Below are 25748 nucleotides of genomic sequence, written 5' to 3'. Positions count from 1 at the left end.
TAAAACAAAGAAATTGTAGAGTGATGTTTATAGTGAATATGAGTACTAATAACGTGCTATTGTGAATTTGTATTGCCCTTGTGTTATAGTTATACAGTGTATCAAGCTGAAACATTGTACTTATTAATGTTATGTTTTTTTTTTTACTTTTTAGGATTTGGTTACATATTTACAAAGTATATCTAGAGCAGAAATATTCTATCACATACTAGAAATGTGAAAATATGTAACTAATTAATGTATTAAAATGAATAAGAAGATTGTGTAGGAATCAAACCGGTAGAAATTTGTTCATTTAAAAAATGAACTGATATAGTTAGATTGTTACATGTTATTGTAAATAACAGATTTCAATTTTCTGATTTTGTTAATAATTACGTACACGTAACTAATGTAATTAGAGCGCCCAGTGTTAACTATGTTTATATTGCTTAACACTTATAGATCGTGCCATCTTTTCATTTAATTCCCTATCACATGAGCATGAGCAAATACAACTACCTTTTGATTTATTTTTTGCATTTTATAAATCATAATATGTTTATACAATGAATGTTTTTTTTCATGTTAAGGATACAATTGTTGAGTGGCTGGAAAAATGTTCACTATACATAAAAATAAATGTGCATAAGTGAAAATTGTAAAATAATACTTTAAACAGATATCATTTTAGACATTTAGTTAATATCTAGAATCATGATTAAGAAATCTGATGAATATTGAATCGAACGATATAAAGTTTAATTGCAAATAGTACCTCTGTATCAAAGTACGAACAACGTTAAAAAAGTACATGTACAATTTATGTATCTTTTCCGGGATTTCAATTGATTAAATCTCAATATTAAGATACTTCAAGTAACTCTAAGTATTTATTACATTGCATATTGAAAATTAATTGCGATAAATGTAAACCTGAATTATATAACTACGAGTTAAAAGTCTGAAATTCATACACATTAATTAAAAACCTGAGATTCGACATTTAAACGTATCTTTTTTAAATCCTTTATGCCTGATACTTTTAAGCACTAAAAAATAAAACATCTGTACAATCAATAACACTATTAAATATCAAATGTGGAACATATTATTTTGAAAGTTAAACAAATACATCTATAACTATCGATGTTGTTAATTGCGATTTGATTGCCCCTAAAATGATGTCTGAAAAAGTAATAGAACGCTAATCGTTTCGTGTATCAAATTTAACAAAAAAGACGATTACCGTCATTATGGCTAGCACCAGTCAGCCATGTACGTAAAATCTTTAAATAGCATTTGTTCTAAATCATTAAGCGGCCTAGGATCTTTAGGCGGAGTTAATTGAGGCTTTTCCGATGTAAATTCTTCATCAAAATTACTAACGTCCTCCACCGAATGCTGAAATACAAATGTAAACCAAATAATGAATACATTTAAAATGAATATCGTAGATTAATACTTACAATTACTGGAACAAACGGTGGTTTTACACGTCTCAGAAGTAAATCATCCCAAGCTATGTGCCTAAAGAATGCTTGTTTTTTAACATCTTCAGCATCTCTTTCACTACTACCCAATCTTCTATCAGGATTTTTTCTCAGTAACTATAATTAAATATAACCAGTCAGCATTATACGAATCGTATTTATCCCGCAGTCAATTAAACAGATAAAATATATTTACCCTTCTCATTATTGCTATCGCTTCTAAAGAAAGAAATCGCGGATACCGAACTTCATCGTTCACAATAGAATCAAATACTTCTTCTTCGTCATCACCAGGGAACGGTGACTGAGCAAGGACCAGGTATCAATTAATGCAAGCAACTACAGTGTACGTTTATTAAATTACACAAAACTTACCTCACCAACAAGCATCTCAAATATTAATACACCAAGACCCCACCAATCAACAGCTCGTGTGTACGAGGTTTCGGTAAGAACCTCGGGTGCTAAGAATTCTGGTGTACCACAAAATGTTCCCGTTCTATCACCATATCCCATTCCTTCTTTACACAAACCGAAATCAGCAATTTTTACATATCCTTCCGTATCCAATAGTAAATTATCTAATTTCAAATCTCTGAAATTTTAACAGGATCATTGAACACTTTACTGCTTGGTACAAGAGTCACATCCATAAAAATCATGTACCTATTTAACATTTACCTGTAAATGATTCGACTTTCATGCAAATATTGTAAACCTAACACTACGCAGGCCGAATAAAATACAGCTCTTGGTTCCCCAAACACATCCGCGTGTATGTGCATCATAAGATCTCCTCCAGCTGCATATTCCATCACAAAACAAACATGTGCCTATGGAGAAAAAATACTTTTAATATTTTAAATGAAACGCGATGGTAGAAACGTAATTAAAATAGAATTTGTACCTCGGTTTGGAAACAAGCAAACAGATTTACAAGGAAAGGATGACGGGTAGCATTGGCCACCTCGAATATTCTTTTCTCTGAAAGCAACGACTCTACTTCGTCCCTCGCTATTATATCACCCTTTTTCAGAGCTTTTATTGCAAAATATTCCCCTGTATTTCTGTATTGCGAAAGGATCACTTTCCCAAAATGACCACGTCCAAGTACAGAGAGTAGCCTAAAGTTGTCAATGGTCATTCCAGTGAGTTGCGAGTGTCTTCTGGATTCGTAGGCACTATCCCTGTACTGAGAAGGTTTGCTCGGCATTTCGTACACGACCTATAATCGTTCAAACCGTTCTTAGTTCAAAGTAACACGTTTACCACAAGGTATTAATTACAATCAACATGAATTATTTACAGATTAATTGAAAATATTAAAAGTTATTATACTCAGTTTGTCGCAGATGAATTGTTAATCGTAACTTTATATAGGTCACAAAATATAAAGTATTGAAATTTAAGTTCTAATTTAGTGTACTTAATTGGAAAGATTCACGTGTTTAAATTGTACATACTTAAAGATTGTTCCTAATAATTGTTAAAGAAATACCTATAGGCTGTTGGAACGTTAAGTATTTACAAGCAGGATAAGTCTGTAATTACAAGTACTTATACAGGTAGAATAATGAAAGCTTTGATACATAGTAGACACACAAGTGCATGCAAAAACTTGGTGACACATGCGTTTGATAAAAAAGAAAAAAATCTTATTAAAATGATAAACAGTAAAGATTTTAATTGTAAAGAAAAAAAAAAATTAAAAGAATAATACTTAACGTATGTTAGTACAGGAATAAAACGCAAGAAGAAATAAAGCTGCGTGTATCTGGAGGTATGTACCTCATCTTCAGGAAACTCGACGACAGGTTGGGGCGAGGGTGTGCGTGGAGAGGGTGGTGCGATCAGCACGGGACGAGGCTCTGTTACAAGAGGCCTCAAAATTGCGCCCTGAGGCCCCCCCTTTTCCTCGTTGTGCAGAAAATCAAACTCCCTTAATGCACTCTGTAACTACATTACTATCTGCTTAGCTCTAAAAGCTACTTTACCGTTGCTATATATCTTAAACTGAAGGGAGTACCAACATTTTCCGTACAATTAAAAGAAATAGATTAACTTTATTATTTGAAGGGAGTTTACTGAAGAAAGAACACTGCACATTGTAACTTTCTAGTGTATCCTTTTTGCATTGATGCTGAACATTGTGAAAATAGCTATGCATAAAATAAAGCTAAGAATGGGGAAAAAAATATGCAAATTAAATGAGAAAGAATTAAGCATTTAAAATAAATTGCATTCTTAAATTGCTTTGATGCCTATAAGAATGTTGTTCTTATAAGTATCTTCAAAGCAGTAAGAGTACATTGTAATTACTGGCATTTTGCGCAAAATATATGTATATATAATATATACTAACATGCCTTAACAAAATATGTATTACTATATACAAACGTTAGAGAGTATATAGATTCAATTGGATATAAATATATTATATGCATGTGTTCTACATGGTTTTTTAAACCCATAACCAGTGTACCAAACCCTAAACCTTTAACAGAAGATACTAAGAAACATTAAAATACTTTGTAACAAGAGGGACAATTACTAAATGACCAAAAAAAAAAAAGTACAACAGGTTTTCGTTTAAAAGTACGTTTATCTATGTATAATAAATGTTGTATAAAAAATACAGTGAGAGATAACACGAATTTCGCATCACTTACCTCTTGATCTAGTTTCGGTGGGGGTGGAGGTGCTGGCAACGAGGGTTTCTTTGTAACGGTGGGCGGTGGAGGTGGAGGATGTTCCGGAGGACGTGGCAGTGTGGGACTACTACTAGAGGTTGATAGTCCCAAAGGTCTAGCTCCTCCCAAACCTCCTTTCTCTGGATCGGGCAATTCTCCAGGTGTCTCGGGTTTGTCTTCCAACGAGGTGTCGAAAACAAGCTGCAGAGGTTGCGCTCCTATGAAAAATATAAAAAGTTGGTCATCCGTTGATATATGAATAAATACAAAAGAATAATATACAGAGCTACCTGATGGTGGACTTTCAGAGTTTCTTGTATTGTGTAACGAGGGCGCGGATCGTTTTAAAAGTCTACCCCAAGTGGCAACGTTAATATTCATTTGATTAGCTCTCGGGAAATTTTTCACTTGCTGCTTAAAGATTTTTCGTTGCCTTTGCAACTTGGGCTTCCTCGAGATCATAGGATTCAAGAACTTTATTTCGGCAAACAGAAGGCCCTGTGGCTCCAACTGCAGGGCCATCCCGTGTCTCACATCATCGATGAATTCTTCTAAACGTAAAAACTTTATAGCACAAAGAGATCTCCAATCTTTCCAATAAATGCCTATCTCGAGTTCCCTCGACTTGTCTAGTTCGATGGAAAACCTATGAAAACATTCTACCTGTATAGACTGACACACTTGCGGTATTATTTGTCTTGTGAAATTACGCATACACGTGTATCTCTTACACAAATACGTATATAATAATAAAAAAAAAAAAAAAAAAAATAATGTACCTTTGATCCCATGCCTGCTGGGAACATGGTCGCCAACTAGTTTGCGCTACCGTTTGGTTGTCCAGTTTAATAACCGCCATAATATCATCTGCAATATATACAAGTATGTTAGTATACTGTTAACCCTTTGCACTCTTTAATTTCTTTTTTTAACCTACCAACAACTTTTCTTTCATTCATTTACAAAATATATAAAAAAAGGGGGTCTCAATAAAATGTTGTATTGCAATATTAAAACATTAAAACAATTTTTAATTATTATAATTATATATTATACAACGCAATTTCTAAAATAATTAAAAATGTTTTAACTATTTAATTAATAATACTACAATGGGAGTTGGTGCAAGAAATGTGATGTCGAGCCACACTCGACATACGAGTGGTAAGGGTTAAAAAGATTAGTAGAGGAACATTTCTAATTCAAACTTACTACTAGTCTCATCTTTAACACTGTACGATTTGCTCGAACTGCGCCCTGTAACTCCTTTAACAAAACTACGTAAATCTGGACTCGCCGGATGTTCCCTTCTCGTACGTCCAGGTACTTCTTCCGCCAGGTCTTGGCATCCCATTAATCGTACCTAAAATAATAATCGTATGTTTTGTTAGAAACACTTAGGGAATATTTATGTGCTATATTTTATATGGAAATTTTCTGTACCTCTAATTGTCCAGTAACAGCTGCACATCTTGAGACCGAAGCAGGCACAGTCGCTCTGCCCTCCAGAGGACCACGAAACGGTTGCAAGGAAGTGTAAGTCACCGGGACTGGACTGGCTGATTGAACACTAGCTAGTTCCCTCTTCAACTGTGCTGCTGTGCCACTGTCTGGTGGCAATTCTTGTCGTCTAAGCTCGAGGGATAATCTCAATAGGTCCAATTTTCTACTCGATTCTGCAAGACTTGCTTGAGCCTGAAGCGTTTCAAAAAGGAATACGATAAAACCTGGACTTAAATAATCATCCACAAGGTGTCGGAAAGCACGAATGTATATTACTAACATAATCAATATTTATTAACGTGAACAGCATGAATATCATATGTATCTGTTAGCTTACATAAATGCTCGATACTTAGCAGAATGTTTTAACAGATCTCTTTATGAATTTAAAAAAAAAAGTGATCGACATGGAATACGATGTTTTAATTAATAAATATATAACTTAAACACACGCGTTTAATTAATTACATAACACAATCTCACAATATTTTTAATAGTCTCGTTACGAAACCAAGAAATACTATAATATATATGTATTTAAAAAAGAGAGCTTTGAAATCTCAAGAATCTCTATTTTTTAGGGATCGGACGAACGATATGTTTCTCGCTCTGTAAGCGAAATCCCGTTTGTCGTTCGAAATCGCTTACAGAACTGGAACGTTCTCGGGAATTCAGTTCCTCGAAATGTCTCCTACAATGCTCGCAGGCACAGGAGGGATTTTTCGATGGTCCGATATGATGTCCCGGTTTTCGAAACGCGTTCACCACCGAGCCAAATATCGACGCTTTCAATATATGATTAGTTCTCTCGCCTTGCGGCGTCATAAACGGCGAGGTAACTCGCGAAGGTACTTTAGACGGAAGCGGGGACGGACTGTTCGAAACGAACGGTCCAACTTGGTCGCGAAAAGCATACGGATGAGGAATACTGTCGCTACGTGTCGTGGAATCAGACTGGTCTTGCTGCAAACCTCTCTGTACAGTTTCCTTTTCGACTGGTACATTCTTCTCTGTACACTCGCCGCTTTTGCTTGTTCGTCGAATGGTCGAGGTTTTCTTAGTCATTCTCTGGCTTTCCTCGCTGGACACGAAACTCCAACCGACCGTACCGCTCTCGTCGGAATCTTCGCCGCTGTCCGCGGACGACCATTCGGTTTCGCGTATCCCTGGATGTTCCCTCGTCCTTCGATTCCGCAACAGGTGTTCCCGTTCGATCGGCCATTCGGATTTCGACCAGATCTCCTCCATCCTTCGTATCCTCTCGCGGTCGGTGGAGCTGGCGTATTCGAAGCTGTCGCACGGCGTTAAAGCTACCCTACTATTTATCAGAGAGTCTATATCGGAGAAGGTATCCTTCGGTGAAGTAGCGACGGTCGAGTCGTAGTCGAACGGAATGCCAGCGTTGGAGGACGCGGCGGACCAAGGCGCCGAATCCAAGTCACGAAGAGCGCTGTACGAGCTGAACTGCGAGGGATAGAGAGAGCTGAGAACGTCGTCGCTGTCGTATCCCTTCGAGCTAGCTATGGAAGGCATCCTCATGGGGGCGTTTTTGAAACTGTCGCAGCGTCGTTCAGTGGCGCGTTTCATAAAGGCATTGTCGTCCTGAAATCCTCGGGGTAATACATTATCCGGGGCTTGAGTGTGAACGACCTTCACGTCTGGATTCTCGAAAACGGTCATCGGCGTTTCGCGGTCGTTCTCGCTGGAGGTATCAGAGTTTTCATCGTCGTCCGATCCGGTACAATAGACGTCGATGTGCACCGTTCGCGATTTACGTTTCGCGCTTTCGTCCTTGGCGGAGGAATCGGACTTCTCCGAATCGGCTGAAGGAAATACACCGGTGGTCTCGGAACCAGTGGTTGGCGATCGACTCTCTTGCTAAAAAGAAATACATATACGATATAATCTCATAATTTTTCCTTACAAATAACAAATCGTATTTACCTGTTTCGTTTTCTGCTCGTTGGAACTTCGGAGACCACCGGTCGTCTTCCTTCTCGTTGTACTCTTGCTGACGATCGTCGACGTTGATTCCTGGGATTCGACGTCGGTGGTTTGCGATGAAGCGTCTTTGCTAACGGTCGTCGATTCGCTGCTGAGTTTATCCTTCAGCCGACCGCAGAAATGAGTGCTGTACGCGCTCGAAGTATTGTTCCCGTCGGTGGACTCCTCGCAGACTTCCGGTACCGTGCTGAACTGGTGGCGTGTGAACACGTGTTGACGCGACGAGGAATGATGTCGCCAAGAATTGTCGTATGTGTGTCTGATCGATTCGCTGCTGCTCTCTTTCCTCGAAACGCTGTCCTCCGTGTTTACGGCGGACAGGACGATGCTGCAGGTGCTTCGGCACCGACGATTGTACTGTTGCGATGGTCGACGGGAAGGCAGGCTCGAGTAAGACTGCGAGGAGAATTGCTCGCTGTTGTAGCCGGAATCGGACACGTTCGCTCCTCGTCCTCGGGACGACGACTCGTTCTCCGACAGACCCGACGATCTCGGGATCGTGAACGATCTGGGCGTCGGTCTGGGTGGGGGGGTCGAGGTGAAGAGTATGTTCCCTCGTTGGAAACCGAACGAACTCGACGACGAAGGGGACGGGATCGACGCGGTGGCTGGAACCGTAGACGGTGACGATTGGTCGGTGTTCCATCGGTATATCATACGAACGCCGTTCGAATCCGTGACGGTCGAGGACATACTTACTGGTACCTGACCGGATTCCGAGGTGACCGGTGCACCGTGATGAATCGTGACTTCTGCGCGCACCAGCCATGGCGGTGGTTGCGAGTTAATCGAGTTGCCTTGCCGGCCATACATGTCGTAACTTTTTCCTCAGCCTTCTCCACGCTGTGATCCAGCGCAAAACATCGTCGCTCCGCTCGTTCAAACGATACCGTAGCAAAAAAGCATTCGGCCAATTGTTTCTTCCCTCCGTGGCGAAGAGAATCCGACCTTCTTTCCCGGCTATCGTACCCCGGCTCATCGGATTCAAATCCTTCGATCTCTTCGCGAGAGATGGAAAGCGCTTCGGCAAATTCCTCTTCTGTTCCTTATCACCGATTCTAATCCGTCTGCGTTTTTCTTCTTTTCCGAATTTAAGCGAACTGGTTACTTCGCGAGAGATGGAAAAGCGCCTCGGCAAATTCCTCTTCGTTCCTTCTCACCGATTCTAATCCGTCTGCGTTTTTCTTCTTTTCCGAATTTAAGCGAATAGGGTTACTTCGCGAGAGATGGAAAAGCGCCTCGGCAAATTCCTCTTCGTTCCTTATCACCGATTCTAATCCGTCTGCGTTTTTCTTCTTTTCCGAATTTAAGCGAATAGGGTTACTTCGCGAGAGATGGAAAAGCGCCTCGGCAAATTCCTCTTCTTTTCTTCTCACCGATTCTAATCCGTCTGCTTTTGTTCTTTTTCTTTTCTGAATTCAAGCGAACAGGTTACGCAATTGTTTCAGAAAAGTGATTAAAACGCAACTTTATCGAGAGTATATTTTCAGAGCGAGATTTCACAAATCCTTACGTATATATCGCATAGTTGTTCGCGGAACAGACGGCGATTCTGCGATACTGCGCCTCTACCCCGGGTCTATTTTCAGAACAGCCGTGTCTTACTGCATTCGAAACGATTTCGGAAACTCTTGTATCGTTCCTGCGTTTCGTATAAAGAAAGAATTGTACGACAGTCGGTCGTTGTACACCGTGATGGTTTCACCTTCGATCGAGTCCCTTCGAATCGGATCGATACGATATCAACGTCGCGATCAACAGATCGGTCTCTCTAGGACGGTTACACAGCAGGAAAGACGAACTTTGAACCATCGAATCACGCAAGCAGCTGCTAACTCGTAAAGGTGACAAAACCATAGGCCAGTAGGAGCAAGGTATAATTAGCACGATATAAATATGGAGCAACGTAGAGTGGCGGAGCAAATATACCTGGAAGCAGACGATACTCTCCGGTACGATCAGTCGGTTCAGCTGACGAATACGTCATCCACGATCTTAGTAGAAATAAAAATTAATACTAGCCAGTCTAAGATAAATGCACGTTTCTTCGAAGAATTAATGAACGTGCAAAGTATTTTCTATTTCCGTCAGTCTGTTTCAAGTTCCAAGTTCTCTATTCCTTTGAGCCTCTCAAAATTCGCAGGTAATCTTCTTTTATTCTTCATGGAACACAGACGTCGCGTTGGTCAGTCTTCTCGGTAAGGATTCGTAGTAAAAGTTGCGTCCGATCCCAAATCGGTGATCACGACTGGCCGGATAGGGGAGTCAGTCTTGATGATTCAGGTCATAGTCCTCTGGTTGCCGGTGTTGGAAACGTATGAAAATTATCGAGGAATGTCCCGCGGACGGGCACACGCGTCGTATATCGAGCAGTCGGTCCGCGGTTGATCGGCGCACATGTCGTTGCTTTATCGCGTTGCTTACGACTGGGTCGTACCAGCTCTCCCCTCGAGAGGTGGTAACTAAGCGCGACCCGAAAAGGCGTCATAGAAAGACGGACGGGGTAGCGGGGAATAAAGGCGGTGCTATTTCGAGATCACCGCGTTATACGCCACTGCTGCTCGATTCTCGACGTAGTCGTCTACGTCGTACGCGATTCTCTCTTAGCGTTATACGTACACGGAAAATCGTGTTGCACGAGCCGTACTCGTTGATCGGATGTCTCGTCTCGTTTACGTCAGAACGACGACAGCGATCTTCGAGACCAAAACGAGTCCCACGTTTCGTTTCGAACGGATAGAATTTTATTTAGATAGAAAAGGAAACGAACGACGATAGATCTCTTTGGACGCGTTTTGTTCGATATTGGAAAAGCTTTCGAAAGGACGAGTCGCGTGAATAAGCTATCTTCGAGTAACACAGAAAAGCTTTTCAATTATCGGCCACGTCGATTTCCATGTACAGTTGGTTATTCAACTAGAAATATAGATACGTACCTCCGTTAAGGCCTTCTTATCAGCGACTTTGGCACTTTGCAGAAGACGTATCACGTTTTTAGCTCCCTCCACGACAGCTGCCTCGATTCGCAAACGATGCCGTAGCTCCTCCACCCGCTCCTCCAACGCGAGCTCCAAGCTTGGCTCGTACCTGTCTGTAATCATAGTCGAACCGTGTTATCGATCCTCCTCCAATTGTGTTACATTTAATCCGCCGATAGAATCCTTACACGATTCCAATGTTCTTTCATCCTGCTCGAACGTACGCGTTTCCTTCGAGGGAAAAAAGAACCGAAAGCACATCGGTCGTAACTAAAATGCAACTGTGATCGTTTGATATCTATAAACGTAAGCAAGATTGTTTTTACGTCACGCAAGGCTGCCAGCGTCCTCCGAATAACGTTCGTATATATATACACATCGTGCATTCGATTCTTTTCGCCGACGAATGAAAGGCCGATAACGAATGGATATTTTTTTAATCAAACGGGCGATGGTTAGGTAAAAGCAATGTTGTATGTGTGTTGAGAGACTCGAAAGAATAGAGCCTTTCAAAATTCCCGATTACGCACGTTGTATGTATATATAAAATCGTGAACAATAAACGTCACATTGCCTTTACTTACAACAGTACCTCGAGGTAACGATGCTTATACACGGTACAAAGCCGAGAAATGTTAAATATCACGCGTCGAGCGACAAATTATTAACTTGTACAGTTGTAAGATTCGTTGAAATATTTGGTAACGAATAAAAATTCTCTATCACAACCTCCGTCTCTCGTAACTTTACAGAAATTATTATTGGACCGAAGCGAGAGATATTAAACGACTGATCGGGATTTTTCTGACTTTTTTAACTGAAAATCTAGATTATCAATTTTGACCATTCTTTGCAAACCGATCACAGTGGTCATTGTAAGTGTTTACACAGAATAAAATCAGAGATCGGTGGTTTCCTTGAGGAATGGTCAGGTCTATGAGAGAAATCGGAATTACGTAAATTAAAACTCGGATTTAATCGCTACTTTTAATTGCTATATTGTGTCCAAACTCTGTTAAGATTACTTTTACTGCAAATCAATCGCTTCGCTCCAGTATGTCAGAAGCGGATGGAGGCCTAGTATTAATATTATAGTAGACTCTCGTTATATTGCCGTGGTAGGGCTAAAAATTTTTCAAGCTTCCAAACTCTAATTAACTAATCATTTCCAATTTCTACTATTATTGTTACATTGGAAGTCGCACACCCTCTCCAAAATCACAGATAATATTAATATTACTGCAGACTCTCGTTATATTGCCGCGGTGCGAGTAAACATTTCTGAAACTTCCAAACTCTAATTAACTAATCATTTACAATTGCTACATTTATTATCAAACTGGAAGCGTTTCATCGACGTCCATTGAGCGTAATGTTTTAACATGGTCCAACCACGTAAGGTAGTGAATAATCCGAGTCATCTTCCACTAATTTAAGACGCAGGTTTTTCTACCGACAGCATTACTTCTACCTTTATTGCTAGTCGCCTCGCCATTCGGCGGTGGTGCATCGCCTCGTGCATGTTGCTGCTGACGTGCTTGTCGCACCTTCATTATTCTCATCCTTAGGAACTCAATTTTCGCCCGAGAATCGTCCAGCATTTGTTGAGCCTCCTGTAGCAGTTTCTTGTCCCTGCCATTAGTTAAACTCTGTATCATATTCTCCGCCCCTTGTTTCACCTGCAACGTTAACGAATAAAACGATGGTATCAAATTTGTCTTTAAACATTGCCTGAGATTTTGCAAACGTAATTTCTAAATTTTCACGTCAACGGTGGATCACCTTTTTAAAAGAAAATTTCGGCATCGTCGGATGTACTCTTGGCAAACTCTGATAAGCGACTACGCGCTTCCTAAACATTGTAAGTATTCACCAGCTTGCTGGGTAAACCTATTATACTCTGAAACCGATCGCGTAATACGACGTAGGAATACGATTTTCATGCTAGATAGATCACGGTAGACATTGAAAATTTTGTTGACATTTGTAGGCTGGCAAATGGCCAGAATCAATAATTCGCAGTTTTCTTTTTATCTTTTCTGTGAAGCTACCAATAATTTTCCAATAATTTTCAATCATTTTCTCTAACGATAACATTGCAATATTGCCTCTTGATGAATTGCACTTTCGCGTGCAGTAAGCTTGCTACTCTGATTACTTATTAACACGTTGATTAGTAAAATTACCGACACCGCAAATTACATATGCCTGAATAATTAAAAGGAAACAATAGAAAAACATTATTTTAAGTAATATCGTTATGGTACATGTAATGTAAAATGGTAGAGAGCTTAAAATTTTTTGTGGGACGTATTAAAGCTCTAATTACTAAGAACAGTAATAATTAGTTTTCAAATTTCAAATTTCAACCTTTTTATTTGCCATTTCATATTATTTGTACCATAACAATATTACTTAAAATCATGATTTTCGATTGTTTTCTTTTAATTATTCAGCCGTGTATAAGTTGCGGGGACGGTCACCGGTGACCCCCATGGAGTTTTAGATTTTAGAATTAGAGCTTCGATACGTCCTATAACAAATGACCATTTTCACCGTGGCGTTCAACGTGTTAAATCACCGTATGACGAAGTGCAAAGATATCTTCAACGGAGAATAAGTGGCGACGATTCGTCGGTGATTCATACAACGACAACGAATCACTGACTGATTACTATAACATTGGTAGCGTTACAGAAACGCGATACATATGTTTCATTACACAATGATAATTAGCTTGAATCTCATTTCGTTCATAGACGATTCAAGTAATTTCTTAGACGATCGGTGATTTTTCTCTTTTCTTTTCTCTCTTCGCGAACGAAGTCTACCTTGAGTTCGATATTGAGCTGCTTCTCCAAGGACAAAAGACGAAGATCCGTGAATAGACCCTCCTGACTCGGCGACGACGGCCCCATTGGTGACAGAGGCGTGTCTGAAACGAAAATAGGCGTTGAAAATAAAAAGCTGACCCTTGATCCGATCTGAGATCGTTGAAATTGTTCAAAAATCAAACTTCTGTGTCGAATATTCTCTCTCTAAATTAGCGTACGTTCGATATCGACCAGTCTGACGTTTAGAATTACAATTACACTCGTGGTAATTCTTGCAAACGCGTCTCGTTTCCTGCCTACGAGAGTCTCAATAGTGAAATCTTGGAGAACTCGAATCCTACTTCCTGTAACCCACTGGGGATATCTCGAAGGTAGTCTAAAGACTCCCACGTGTTTAATGCACTCCCAAGTACAATGCGAGCGTGGAAGGAAGAGAAAAGAAACAAAAAAAACACGTTGCTCTTCTTTGTTTCACCAGAGTACACCGTTAACTCGGAATTTTCCCATCGCTCGTTTTCACTAAACCCATCTCGCGCTACCAGGCGATAGCAGCGAATGAGCGTAAGGTAACAAACCGAAAGCACGAATCCGGAAATTGAACTGCAGTGGTACCTCGGTATACGTCTGTTTTGGAATACGTCCAATTCGGAATACGTCCTGTTTGGACCTGACATATTTCACTCGTTATACGTCATTTTTAAATAATTATCTCAGACGAAAAATTAATAATCAATTATATTTAAAATTGATGTATTATTAACTGATTGATCATACAAGAAAGGATATCATATAATAAACTATAACCGCAAAACAGGAAGCAATACAATTTATTCCATTTGATTTGTTCATTTAGAATCTATCATTAATTTACAAATTAATTACGTTAAATAAACTAGTGAATATTTTTTTTAAACTTTAAGAAAATCGTTTAAATGCTGCTCATGACATAAACAGTGTTTCAATTATTTTACAACTCCATTAATAGGGTTTTTTTTTTTACATGAGAACAGATTAATCATTTTTCCGTCCTATTCAAGAACAGATTAAAGTCGTGTACCAAGGTACCACTGTATTCGTACCCTTCGAATTAGAGTTTCGGTAGGTCCGACTATAAATGTACATTTTCACTGCGCCGATCGACGCGTTTATTCCAAAGCTTTCTCGTTTATGGTCGTCTGCCAGGAATAAATTAAACAGAATTTATCGGCAATATTATTCATTTGCATCGATCTTCGGCAAGGTTATCGTTGAGAGGATAGAAAAAAATCGACTACGTTGCACAATACCTAGATCAGAAAGGTAGATCGCAGGATAAGTGCGCGGAAACGTTCTGAAAAACGTGGTGTCAGAATTATAAGTATCACTTCCGGGCGGGCCGGAACTTGGAACAATTACAGTAATCAATTCCACTTACGTAATTATATCGACGGTGTTTGCGAAACGTACGCGACTCCCGTTTTAATACCGCCGGGCACGCCCTGATACTCGTAATTTTCTTTTTACACGTCCTGCACCGAGGGATACAGATTTCCTGTGCGTATCGAGCGTAAAACGCGAGTCGAACAACGACGAAAATATTGATCCTGTTTTTTTTTTTTTCTCACCCCGAATCCCATGAATCGCGTGCCTCGAACGCCGTTAACACCGGCGCGGGTGAAAATGGATCGGCGTGGTCGGAATTCCCTTTCTAAACGTCCGATCGCGCGATTTCGCGTTAAGCACCAGGGTGCTGGAAGGGTTATTAACGGACAAGAGGTTTTCGAAAAAAAAAAAAAAAAGGAAAAAGAAAAACTTGGAGGAGATTTCTTTGGGAGCGAAGGAAGCGTGAAGGTCCCTCCGAATGATTTATCGTAAATATAAGCGACAGGGCGGATTTAGCCAGCCGTACGGAAAGCAACGGTAACGACGTGCAAACGTGCACCGCCGACAAAGAGACGCGTATGCACGGGCAACTGCACTTGCGTTGCACCGTCGGTGCACACGGTTAGCCTGACATGTCCGAATAAGGCGAGCGAGACGGAAAGAGAGGAGAATAAGGAGGATATCGGCCATGGGAATGCATACGAGCAACAGCTACGCCGGAATCGCACAACCGATACCTGGCCAATTCCATTCGGTGACCATTATAAGGGACGAGAACGAAGGAAGATGAGAAGTTGCCAATTCTTTTGCAACAATTATCGGACATTAAGGAAAATATCGATTCGATTCAACGAACTCAACCGGAAACTCGATGTTCTCCGATGAACATTGCGAAAGGAGATAATAAAGAGACGTACAGTGGGTGGTGAAATTATTAGAGGCACTCGCATAAATTGATGATTTTACTTAAATGAAAAATATTTTAAATGTATTTGTCAATAGTGGAGAATTATTGATTAAAAGTTACACAATATAAAAATTTTAAAATTGTGCCTCTATTTCCACGCAAACGCGAAAAATTCATTTTTCATACCATGGCTCTAATAATTTCACCACCCACTGTATATACATTGCTTTCAAAGGGGAAAAGGGAATTAAATAGGAGGATAAAATAATAGAAAATTCGTGAAAGAAAACAGTAAAAAATGATGGAGGAGGTCATGGGACAATACGAGCATCGAGGAGTCCGTGAAACCATGTCATTAGCGCAGTAACAGAACACGTGCCCCATTATATTCCGTTTCTGCGAGCTAGGGGAGACGACAAAGGCCTTCCTTGTTTCCCTGCTACAAAACTGCACACGACTCTTCCCTGCACCTTCTTTCTCTCCGATTCCCTAGCGCGAAACAATGAATGGAATTATTGACACAGCCGCGCTTTTGGAAAAGAAACGCACGCGAGATGAACGCTCGTTTCCTTTTTTTTTTGTTCTTCCAGCTCGATGAGCCGTTGCTATCTTCAACGAGTTGACGACCTCGGGGTTGCAACCCCTTCGTACACCCGTGTATGCAAACTTTTTCGAAGCGTGTGTAATTTTCTAGAACGACAGACTTGCGTGAAGAATGAATAAAGAAAGGAAAAAATGATTCGCGTTTAATGGAAATTAAAAATGTTAATGGCCGATGTCTGTAATGCGATTTCCTCTCGAGGTGCGCTCGACTGACTCTCTTCGTTCATTCACGATTTCGCTCGTACAATTTTCTATATAGCTGCGATTCACACATACGAGAGATCACAAAGCGTGAACCCGAGGGCTGCTACACTTCCTACCGCATATATTAAACGCACGAAAGAAGCAATTATTCCCGTATCGTGAAAAGGGGTGATGGAATTGGCGTGCTCCGCAACATCCTCGTTACGGGAACGAGGAAAATAATTAACTCGACTATAAAGTTAAGAACTCGGTGTGCGAGATAAAGCGAGAATCAGTTGCGTCAACTCTTGCGATGGAATATTTGATTAATTAGCTTAAATATTGCTCAACCATTGTATCCCGTTGAATCGATGGAAAAGAATTCTCAGTTCCGAGAATGTACAGGCGTTGATTGCTAAAGGCTAACGTTAGAACGGTGTTCGATCGGAAAGCGGAAGTTGGTAAGGTGAGAGGTGAACATTTTGGTACTTAATAATCACGGACATTTAATTGTTATCGGTTAAAAGTTATTAGCACAAACATTTAAAAGTGTCCAGAATAAATTTCATTAGTGTCCAAGCCGTCACTAATCGTTGATTTGCGAGCACGAGTGATTTGTTCGCTGGTTTTACGATCGCAGAGAAAAGCGCGGTCTCGTATCGCGTCTACCTTATCCCAACAAAAACATCCTGTAAACAGGAGCCAAGTTCGTTAGCTTAGAAATACCTCTTGCAATACTGAAAAAAGCTTTTGTGAAAATTAGGTTACAAGAACGCTACTTAATTTTTGAAGAGTTACATGGAGGGATAAATTATTCAAACTTGGCCGTTACTTTTTAAACCAATGGCGATAAAAGGTGTTAGGTATTAAAAAAATTGCGTAACATCAAGTGCGCGAGAGGAAAATAGGACGCGATGTTAAACGGCGGTAAACGCGCAAGGTGTCGAAGAACGAACTCGCGTAAAACCGTGACGCGATTAACGTTCGTCCTGTTCTGGGCTTACGGGCCACCCAGTGAAAGGATAACAGAGCCGGCGAGAATTCAGAAGTATTCGCCAGGATTTCGAGAACTATGCGAATTTCGAAGCACAGATGTGTTTATCATGGAATGGTTAAGTTTCTAAGCCGGTTGAATCGTCGCGTGATTTCACATCCGCTCGGCAGCAGGTAGTCCCTAAAGGAGAAGGTAGGGCGCCCCGAGGGTCTCCCTGGATACTCGACACGTTGGAATGCGAAAGCGTGGGTTCGGGTTCGGGTTCGGTTGAAACGCGATCTCGATAGACGGGCGGGCACAAATGCCCCGCGGGCTAAACGCGCAACGGTACTCGGCCCCGCGCGCGCGCTATCGCGCCGACCCGATCGACTATCGTAATTGCGCTCTTGATCGTATTACGCGTGTGTATGCGTCCAGGCGCGGACCTATCGAGCGTGCGAGCACGTTTTCACTGTCCCTCGCGGTGAAGGTGTGTTACACGCAACGGAGCCAGAACTCGAAGAACTGGAAAGTGAAGGAGAGAACCCTCGCGTACACCGGTGTACTCGTTATACGTCCCCTCGCGGCGGTGTACTCGCCGGAGGAAAGGAGAGAACCAGGGTACTTACTTTCTCCTGAATCCGTGGCACCGTCTCATCCGCGATATCTTATTCTAACCCTTCATAGCCGTAAAATAAACGCTCGAGTTTCTACCGATAAATCTGATCTTGCTGATTGTAGAAGAAAAACTGTTTCAACGTTAACCAGAAGTGAATCCGAATGAAATATTCTCACCACGGATCGAGCATCGAGGACTGTGTTTAACTAGAAGTTTCAGAAAGTAAACCAGTTATTCGCGAGAGGGTAACTACGAAGGTGGTGCGTTTTAGTTGCATTGTTAAGGCCTGTTCTGAATGGCATAACCATCAAAGAGGAGGCTGAATGAGGTAGCTCGAAGGCAGGTTGTTGCTAGTCCCCAGAATGTATGATGACTGACTTAACTGGAGTGGATAGAGCGCGTCTGGGTCCACGGTATAAATAGATGCTACCACTTACCGTCAATTCAAACAGAACACAAGACTACGGTTCTGGTTCGCGAACGAGTACGTAGCAAGCCTCGGGGCTCGTCACGAAACACCGATGATTGTTGACTGCTACTGCTATCCATCGGCGTAGTTAATCAATCAAGGTCGATCGAACTAGAAGACCATCGATCATTCTGGTACCATTTCGTACCACTTTCTCTGATCCTCGATGAGAATTAAGAAATTCGCAAAATAGATAGAAACGAAGAATAAGCATTAAAATGAAAGTGTTAAAAATACCCCTAAATTCTAAAGATAAGGGAGACCGGGTATGGTTGTCACGATTGTTATTAAAAAGAAACTAAACAATAGAAATGTACTGATAACCCATGGCAACGTATTGTCACCACTCCACGCGTGGGTGTACAATGTGTAACCCGCAATATTCGTAGGTACCGAATTGATCCATTGGACACACTGGTATCAGATAAAACGGTACATTGCTCGCGATCGTACGATAGACACGACGTATCTGAGATTCTACGCCGGTGACTATTCAGAGTACCATGACCCCCCGATTACGAGGATCGCGGTTAATCGTTTCTAATTCATGCCCGACGAATGGGTGCACGGTGCGCGACAGCGTTCTATAAACGAGGGAAATGACCAGCCGCGCTCCGACTGGAAGTCTCATTGAAAGCACTGTTTTCATCGAATAGAAAATGCAAACGCAGATGTTACCATTCGAACACATGACTAATTAACTCTTATCGAAGTTTCTCACGTTCCATCATCTCGTAGATGATGAAATATTCGATTACGAGAATAAAAGCACAAAAATGAGGATTTTAATGGCAGTTTATCGAAGCGCGCATCGTTGAATCCGTCGATGGAAAGATTGGCGTGCAACGGTTATGGGTTCTAGGAGTTGGACACGGTCGATTTGCGAGCGAGAGCAAAGCGAGTAGCCGGCTGCTACTCGTACGCGCGTTTCAGCCTTTATAAAACCGAAGACGTCGTCTCGACGGCTCGTTAGCGGGTGGAGTTATTAAGTGGCTGCTCGTTAACGACACGCTGAGCACTCGTTAGCCTGGTAGCAGGGAACGTACCGTAACGTTAGCCATTACCTCGATGTATCGATAAGTTGGCCGATGAATAAGCGGAAACATTAATTGATACGTCGAAAAGATAGATAGCGTAGCACGGTTTCCCGAGGTTTCGTCTACGGGACAAAAATGTTTGGGTACCTCTGCTTTAAAAGATAATCACGATTCATATCGGTTGAAAATTGATCAAGATTTTCGCGAACTACTTGTCCAGGTTCGAATACCGATTTCACGCGATTATCAGGAAAAATCCTTGAACTCGTTCGACGGTATCGATGGTTGGAGCGTTCTCGCGCGGTACGGTACGCGGCAAGCCGAAGCAGTAATTGATCGGCACGAAGTCTAACGCACCGGGCATTACATAAAACCCGTTTAGGCCTCGCACGAGTCCTGCCTTATCCTCTCGGTCAATGCCATGCAACGTTAAGGCGAACAGAAAGATGGTATCTCAGCCCGTTGTCGAGCGTGCAACGACTTTTGCCTTACCTTGACCGTTCGAGTGATTTTGTTGGGGCGACTGCGGCTGGCCCTGCGTCAATATAATTTGACTCTCGAGCTGTTGAAGCTCGGCCTGGAGCTCGTTCAGCTTACTGTTCGACTTTTTCACGATCGACGCCACGTCCGACAACGCTTTACGATCGGTCGCCACTTCCCTCAGCTTCTCAGCGCCAGCCTTTATCTTCAACTCCTGCAACGAAACGGTGAACGTTCATTCTCAGCTGATCTACGAAAACCCGATCGTTCGATTAGCGGAGAAACTCTGATAAAAGTATAAATTTTCATATGAAAAACCAACTTGTGGTCGTGTGAAAGCACCGGGGAAGGTGGAAGGAACGGAATTTCGCTTGACGAAGTACGGATGCGTACGATCGATTATCATCGTCGATCGATAAAGCGTGTCCCGTCGTTCGAAACCACTCCTATACCGAGGCAAATGAGACGTGAAATTATACTCGGTGCTATCCTTTCGTTCCATTACCTCTTATTATTATATTCCCTACGAGTTTCTCCCCGGTGAACGCACCTGACTAATCGCGACCGGCGTGCGAATAATATTTGCCAGTGGTATTTAACGAAACAACGACCTGTATATCGTGCAAGGCAAGTTTGTTGTTTCACCTAGTTCCAGCATGATTTACTATCTCCGATACTAGACGCGCGAACTATCATCGCTTAGGTAAATCTAAGAGATTATGTAAACAGAAGTTAATTCAATATAAGATTGTTAACTTGTAGTTGTATTTTTAACCTTTACGCTACGGCGGACTTGAAAAATAAAAATAGCAAAATAATAATCTCGTAATATAAAATAAAATAGAAGTTAAATACAAGAAATCGGCAACCATAGAGATAACAATGTAATTTAAAAATGAATGTGAAATTTAGCAAAGGACTAAAGTCACCGTTAGCAGCGAAAGGGTTAACGGAATACGATCGGTTGAAACTAATTATTAAATCAAGATACTGTAAAGGTTACTTATGGAAGTATGAATAGAGAAAAATTCTGGGTGAATGGGAGGAGAATAATGTTCTCCATAGGTCACTGAAACCTATGCTTTCCGACCACCCTCGAGCTTTCCGTTTGAATCCATTCAAGACTGGAACTATTACTTCGTTCAAGTACCATTTCGAGACGATTATCTCATTTAGAAGATTAACGTAGAAAAGAAATTTAGAGGGTCGTTACCGCTGCACCCTTTGACTCATTGATTTCTAACAACTTTTTCATTGTTACACCTGGTTGCTCGAACCACCAGGTAATACCTCGTCTCGTTACCGTTTCGCGAGAGATTCCTTCTCTTTTTTTTTTTTCTCTTCGAAATATAACGATAAATTCCGAGCTGGATCCATTAGTCAGGCGGAGGGTGCCGGTTTTCAACGAGAGTGCCATCAACAGTTTTCTCTGTTTCTCACCTGGAAAGAAAGGAAAAGGAGAGAGCCGTTCGGAGGAGACAGAAGCGAATAAAGGAAGAGAAGAGAAGGGAATCCGTTGCTCGTGCGACCGGTGGCTACCGCGTGTACGCGGTGAGCCCGGGGAAAAGGAGAGCTTCGGAGAAGAGGTGTACAGACGAGAAGGATACGCGCGAAACTCGGCATACCTTGCGTATTTCTCGGCGTATGTGCTCCCGGAGCTCGTCGAGACGAACCGGCAAGGGCACCTGGTCACTGCCAGCCACTCCATACTTGCTCGACAGTTCGTAAAGAACCGGGTGCTTGATGTAATCGCCCTGAAACAGATTTCAGAATTCGATTATTCGATGCCGTTACCTTTCTCCCCTTTCACCACCTTATCGCAAATGTATCAATTTTGACAAAAATTAATCGTTCGTCGCGATAACATTTTATCTAATGGAAACGATAATAAGCGATTCCCGAAGTGCCTCGCCCGCACAAGGGTTAAAAATGAATTCATTTACATATCCTACGTGTTCGATCTATTTCTATGCCGGTTAATCCTGGCAGTGACAGATTCGCATTTTTTCCCCCCCGGGAATAGCCAAGAAAAATAATAGTTTGTAAATTTGAGGAGAACGTCACTGAACACACGATTGGAAATTGTCTGCCGCGGATGCGCACCCACACACGTTCGTCCTTCTCTGCTTTTATTCGACCGCGGTTAGAAGGCGGGGAGAAAATATTAAACTTCCCGTTGCTGGTATCGGTACTGTATGCGCTTCGTAATAACAGATCTCCGATACTGCTTACGATCGATCTATATTTAAACGATTCGCTACGCGGCAAAGCCGATAAAAACGTTCAATTTAACAGCAACCTCCGTGTTATCTCGGATACGTGTGTAATCGTTCGTACATTTTACACGATCATCGCCAGGTTTCCAGATAATTGTGTACAAAGAAAGGATTAGAATCTAATGATTTAAATGTCTACTCGTAAGAAATCATACCGGGCAGGGCAGGATGCAGGTCCAGAAATATTTAGGTTTGCAAGCCTTCGTCGTCGACAAACACCGACACATACGCGGCTTCTTTCCCTTCTTGCCCGCCGAGACACACGACATTGTTCAACTTTCCTATTCCACGTGAACAATAAACGAGCTAAGATTTTCTATTCATCTTTTTACGGTCCACGAACGTGCGGATTCGCCGTTTCCGTCGCGAGGCCGTGAAGCGATGCTTGTTAACGTTACACCGAATACAAAACGTTCGATTCGTGCCGTGTAATCGACGAATCGAAACAGACAAACGCTCTTCGACCACCTGTTGCAGAAAGCAACGATTTTACAAAATTCTTTACTCTTTTTTTTTTTTAACTTCACGGACGATGTTCGCGTGTACGGTTTGCAAGAATTCACGGCTTCACGGCATCGCTACTTGTTCAACTTTTATATAAATCAACGACTCACGATGGAACAACAGTATCTTTGTACACTCGCGCCGATTCATCGGGTCGGACTGTAGAGACTGGCGATGTCTTATCTCTTATCAGGTAACGCGATAACAACGATTGTAAATAGCGAAAGTGTTGCGATAACTTCCTTCGCGCGTGAAATTTAACGCTTATCGTGATTCGAATCTAATTGTATAGCTAATCAAGTGTACAGTAGTTTCAATATTCGTTATTTAAGTGTATACACGGTATTACTAATTAAGCTCTGGACTTTAATGTTCTCAATTCTTCTTCTATCGAACTGAGGAAATAAGGACTTGGAAATTCTTTCTTTCATCAACTTTCTTCTTTCGCTATGCTTCTCTATGGATACCAAGAATTCGTCCGGAAGGTCGGCGACGCACGGTACTTAGACTTTTCTTTAGTGAAGTTTAACGTTCTCCATTCTTCTTCTATCGAACTAAAGAAATAAGGACTTGGAAATTCTTTCTTTCATCAACTTTCTTCTTTCGCTATGCTTCTCTATGGATACCAAGGATTCGTCCGGAAGGTCGGCGACGCACGGTACTCAGGCTTTTCTTTATCCAGTTGCAGCTCATAACTATTCTCCTTATACATATGCAGCATATAGTTGAATTCGTCTGGAAATGTGTAATGAAATGCTAGTAATAAAAATATAGAATTCTATTTTTTTTTAAATTAAGAAACGTTTAAGTCTTCCTGTGTATACACTTAAACCAAATATTTGCTGTACTATTTGCAGTATTCTGAATCATTCTTTCCGATTCTCTGTAGTCGACATAATTAATATCGTCTCTGTTGGCAAAGCGAATCTCGATGCCGTTTCTCAATCCAAAATCCACTCCTATCAACGTCGCCTCCGAGATTTCCTGTTCGCAACGTGTAAAAACTTTATTTGCAGTCGGTTTGCGACGAAGGTTTCTCGCAACAGGCCGTAAAACGTTCGCGGACGATGCAAAATCGGGCCGTAGCGGGTGGAACGATTTAAAGAAGCAACGAACCCCCGAAGCAAATATATACATGAGTCGGCTGGTGTGCGTTTGACACACTGACGCATGAGCTATTTTCATGCATTCCGTAATATGTGTGCCATGCATAATAATCCCAAGAGGTCAACAGTCCTACCGAGAATCGCTATAACATGAAAAAAAAAAAAAAAAAAAAAAAAAATTTCTGAGATCGAAGCTGTTCATGAACGTAATCAATAAACCAATGGCTACCGGATGTTATTGCTATAAAAAAGAAAAAATTATTTCATTTCGTAATGTCCATCGTACGTATCGCACAAGATGTTCGATATACGCGATACATGAAACAGATTTGCTTGCAAGCGTCGAAGTCTGAATTTTAAACTTTCATTATAGACTCACATAAGAAAGTTGAATTGGGGCCCTAGGCGACCGCCTAGTCTGCCTAGGCCCAGGGCCGGCCCTGACAATATTATTAAAAAATGACATCTTTCAAGAATTCTAATCATAGGCGTCTATGCGGTTATGATTAATCGCTATCAGAAAATAGAACTCGGGATTAGTACAGCGCCGCGCAAGGCTGACCAACGTGTACCATTTTATTTTTGGGTTACGCACAACGCAAAGCATCTGTTAGCGAATTGCGAAAGTAAAGCAAATAATCTAGCGCGATTGGACAATTCAATCGTAAATAAAATTAATTCGATTTGGAAAGTATTCTGATTCGTATAAAACAGATTTCGTGTATATCGTTATCGTTCGGTCGTAAACATGTCAAAAATCAGGAACGGCGAGGTGATAAAGCATCGACGCTTTATTTCAAGCCTAATCGAAATATGTAAATTCGAATATGTTATAAAATTTGAGAAGAAAAATGCAAGTTGAATACCTAAAAGTTTCGAACCGGTAATTGTCGAGACAAAGATCTGATCGGAAAAATCCGCTAAGGCAACGTTTTATCTCCGGTTGCAATGGAGTTACGATACAATCACGCTCCTGTCAGAATGATTCTCAGCCGTTGCTCAGCTACGCTTTGACAAACTGTGCGCCTCTATAGGCTCGTAATGTCAGGAAATACCACTTGTCGACGGAACAGGTGCTACCAGGAACTGTTTGGAAAGTTCTTGGAAGTATACGAAACGAATTGAACAGATATCAGGTGTGCACGGCTCGTCACGGCTCGTTTAACGTAGACCGGGTTCGAACCGTTGATAGTCATAATTCACAAAGAAATCAGCGATCATCATTGTCTTCGGGGAAAACCGTTTCTTAAACTTTATAGGGACGAGTAGTGTCGCGTTGCAGGCGAAATATAGGTAGGAAAGAAATAAAGAAGCAGTATTTGTAAAGTGATCGAATAACGCTTAAAGCGATATTTTATTATGGCGGCTGGGAATCATCGGTCGGGCGGCGACCAACGCGCACCAGTTCGTAAAGAGAGCGTGGATGGACCTGCGACTCACCTGATAATAGCTTGATTCCGCCATCTTGGACACTATACTCCACTCACTCACTCACTGCTTTCTATCCGTCCTTTGTGCATGAAACGGCGATGTCCATTGTGTTAACACGATTAATGTACGTTACACCATCGAGCTGGTCGGAAGTGTCTGCATATTTAATACGTTTACCGCGCACCGTTCAGTACCGTCCACGAAAATATTTCCAAGTAACTCTCGTCGGATTGGAAGCGACACCGAAGTTACTACCACAAACGAGTATGAATGAAAGACGCGCGGCTCGCGAACAAAACCCAGACACGAACACATTC

At 41.5% G+C, this 25748-nt stretch overlaps 2 protein-coding genes across 8 annotated transcripts; both read right to left on the bottom strand.

Moving 5' to 3' along the window:
- Nucleotides 1–129: 129 nt before the first annotated feature.
- Pkn (serine/threonine-protein kinase N) lies at nt 130–25748 on the bottom strand. 7 transcript variants are annotated; one of them, XM_076690275.1, is made up of 18 exons: nt 25441–25748; nt 22546–23629; nt 21740–21868; nt 20127–20328; nt 13479–13582; nt 12119–12326; nt 10606–10760; nt 5606–5857; nt 5375–5525; nt 4942–5029; nt 4142–4808; nt 3261–3428; nt 2380–2697; nt 2154–2305; nt 1848–2067; nt 1669–1776; nt 1449–1589; nt 130–1383 (listed from the first exon to the last, which is right to left on the bottom strand). In XM_076690275.1, exons 2-18 carry the CDS (start codon nt 22657–22659, stop codon nt 1240–1242), a joined length of 3321 nt encoding a protein of 1106 aa, XP_076546390.1. In that variant the 5' UTR covers nt 22660–23629; nt 25441–25748; the 3' UTR covers nt 130–1239. The 7 variants fall into 7 exon arrangements, with proteins under 7 accessions (XP_076546390.1, XP_034190997.2, XP_076546391.1 ...); XM_034335106.2 differs by lacking the exon at nt 22546–23629 and having other exon boundaries at nt 4142–4380; nt 4453–4808; XM_076690276.1 differs by lacking the exon at nt 25441–25748 and having other exon boundaries at nt 22546–22671; nt 23005–23596.
- LOC117609153 (uncharacterized) lies at nt 5864–10591 on the bottom strand. The gene is made up of 2 exons (XM_034335129.2): nt 7610–10591; nt 5864–7543 (listed from the first exon to the last, which is right to left on the bottom strand). Exons 1-2 carry the CDS (start codon nt 8480–8482, stop codon nt 6236–6238), a joined length of 2181 nt encoding a protein of 726 aa, XP_034191020.2. The 5' UTR covers nt 8483–10591; the 3' UTR covers nt 5864–6235.

Source organism: Osmia lignaria, chromosome 9 (genome assembly GCF_051020975.1).
Source record: "Osmia lignaria lignaria isolate PbOS001 chromosome 9, iyOsmLign1, whole genome shotgun sequence".
In the NCBI taxonomy this organism is placed as follows: Eukaryota; Metazoa; Arthropoda; class Insecta; order Hymenoptera; family Megachilidae; genus Osmia; species Osmia lignaria.
The sequence above is the reverse complement of the archived record's forward strand: the minus strand, read 5'-3'. Positions and strand labels throughout refer to the sequence as shown.